Here is a 1,038-nt window from a genome sequence, read left to right on the forward strand (position 1 = left end):
AACTAGGATAGGTAGCGAGAGGCTCTAGAGCCACTGGGTGGCGCTGATGCTCGACGCGATCGGTGCCGTTGGACGTGCTTCTTTTGGCGGGGGGCGCACCTTGTCCCCGCCTCGGCGTGTGCACAAAATCAGCAGGTTTTGGGGCCATCGGATCATCGCCGGGCGCTACATCCTCGAAAGTACCGTTCTATATATCCTACGTAGGACTATCAGGAGTCCTGCAGGGCTCGGATCTCGACGCCATCATGTCCGTTGGACGCGCTTTTTTCAGGAAAGACGCATCTCTGACTCGTCTCGGGGTATGCAAAAGGGCACGGCCGCTAGATGGGGGCGTCACGGCCGTTAAAAAATACCCCCGGATGGTACCGTACTATATGTAGCTGAATGTAATTAAGTCGGTTGATCCGAGTCCGACCATGGACGTTCAAACGATGGAGCCGAAGGCGCCGGCCCTGGCCAACGCGACGAACGCGTCGCCCGCGGCGGCGCCCGCGGCGCAGAAGGCGCCGCCCGCGTCGCCCGCGGCGCCGGAGCCGGCGCCCGCGCCGGCGGTCGACGCCGGCGCGCCGGAGGAGGCGCCGCTCTTCGCGGTCAAGGAGCTCGTCGAGGTGTCGCGGCGCAAGTTCCCCGGGTTCAACTTCGAGGGCGGGACGGCGAAGATCACCAAGGTCCACGACGAGCGGTCCGCGGACCTCGGCCCCATGAAGGACGGCAGCGCGCGTCGGACGACGGGCTTCACGTACGGCGTCAAGTACGTCATGGGCGGCTCCGAGAAGCGCGTCGACGCGCAGCACATCGCGAGCAAGCGCGAGGTGAGCCGCGAGGCGGCGAGCGCGGCGCGCCAGGAGGAGGTCGCGGCGCAGCGGGCCGAGCGCGAGCGCGCCGAGGCCGCGGCGCGCGCCGAGGAGGCCGCGCGCGTCGAGCGGAAGCGCGCCGCGCGCGCCAAGGTCGCCGCGCTCCGCGAGGCGAAGAAGCGCGTCGCCAAGCCCGCCGCCGCGCCGGCGAAGAAGCGCGCGAAGACGGACGCGGCGCCCGCGG

The 1,038-nt window shown here is 69.0% G+C and overlaps 1 protein-coding gene across 1 annotated transcript; it reads left to right on the plus strand.

Moving 5' to 3' along the window:
- Nucleotides 1-431: 431 nt before the first annotated feature.
- AURANDRAFT_69551 (hypothetical protein) lies at nucleotides 432-977 on the plus strand (the record flags this gene model as incomplete). Its single annotated transcript, XM_009045323.1, has 1 exon — nucleotides 432-977. A coding segment is annotated over one exon (546 nt), but the record flags the coding sequence as incomplete, so codon positions are not given.
- Nucleotides 978-1,038: the final 61 nt, after the last annotated feature.

Source organism: Aureococcus anophagefferens, assembly GCF_000186865.1.
Source record: "Aureococcus anophagefferens unplaced genomic scaffold AURANscaffold_2210, whole genome shotgun sequence".
Lineage (NCBI taxonomy): Eukaryota > Pelagophyceae > Pelagomonadales > Pelagomonadaceae > Aureococcus > Aureococcus anophagefferens.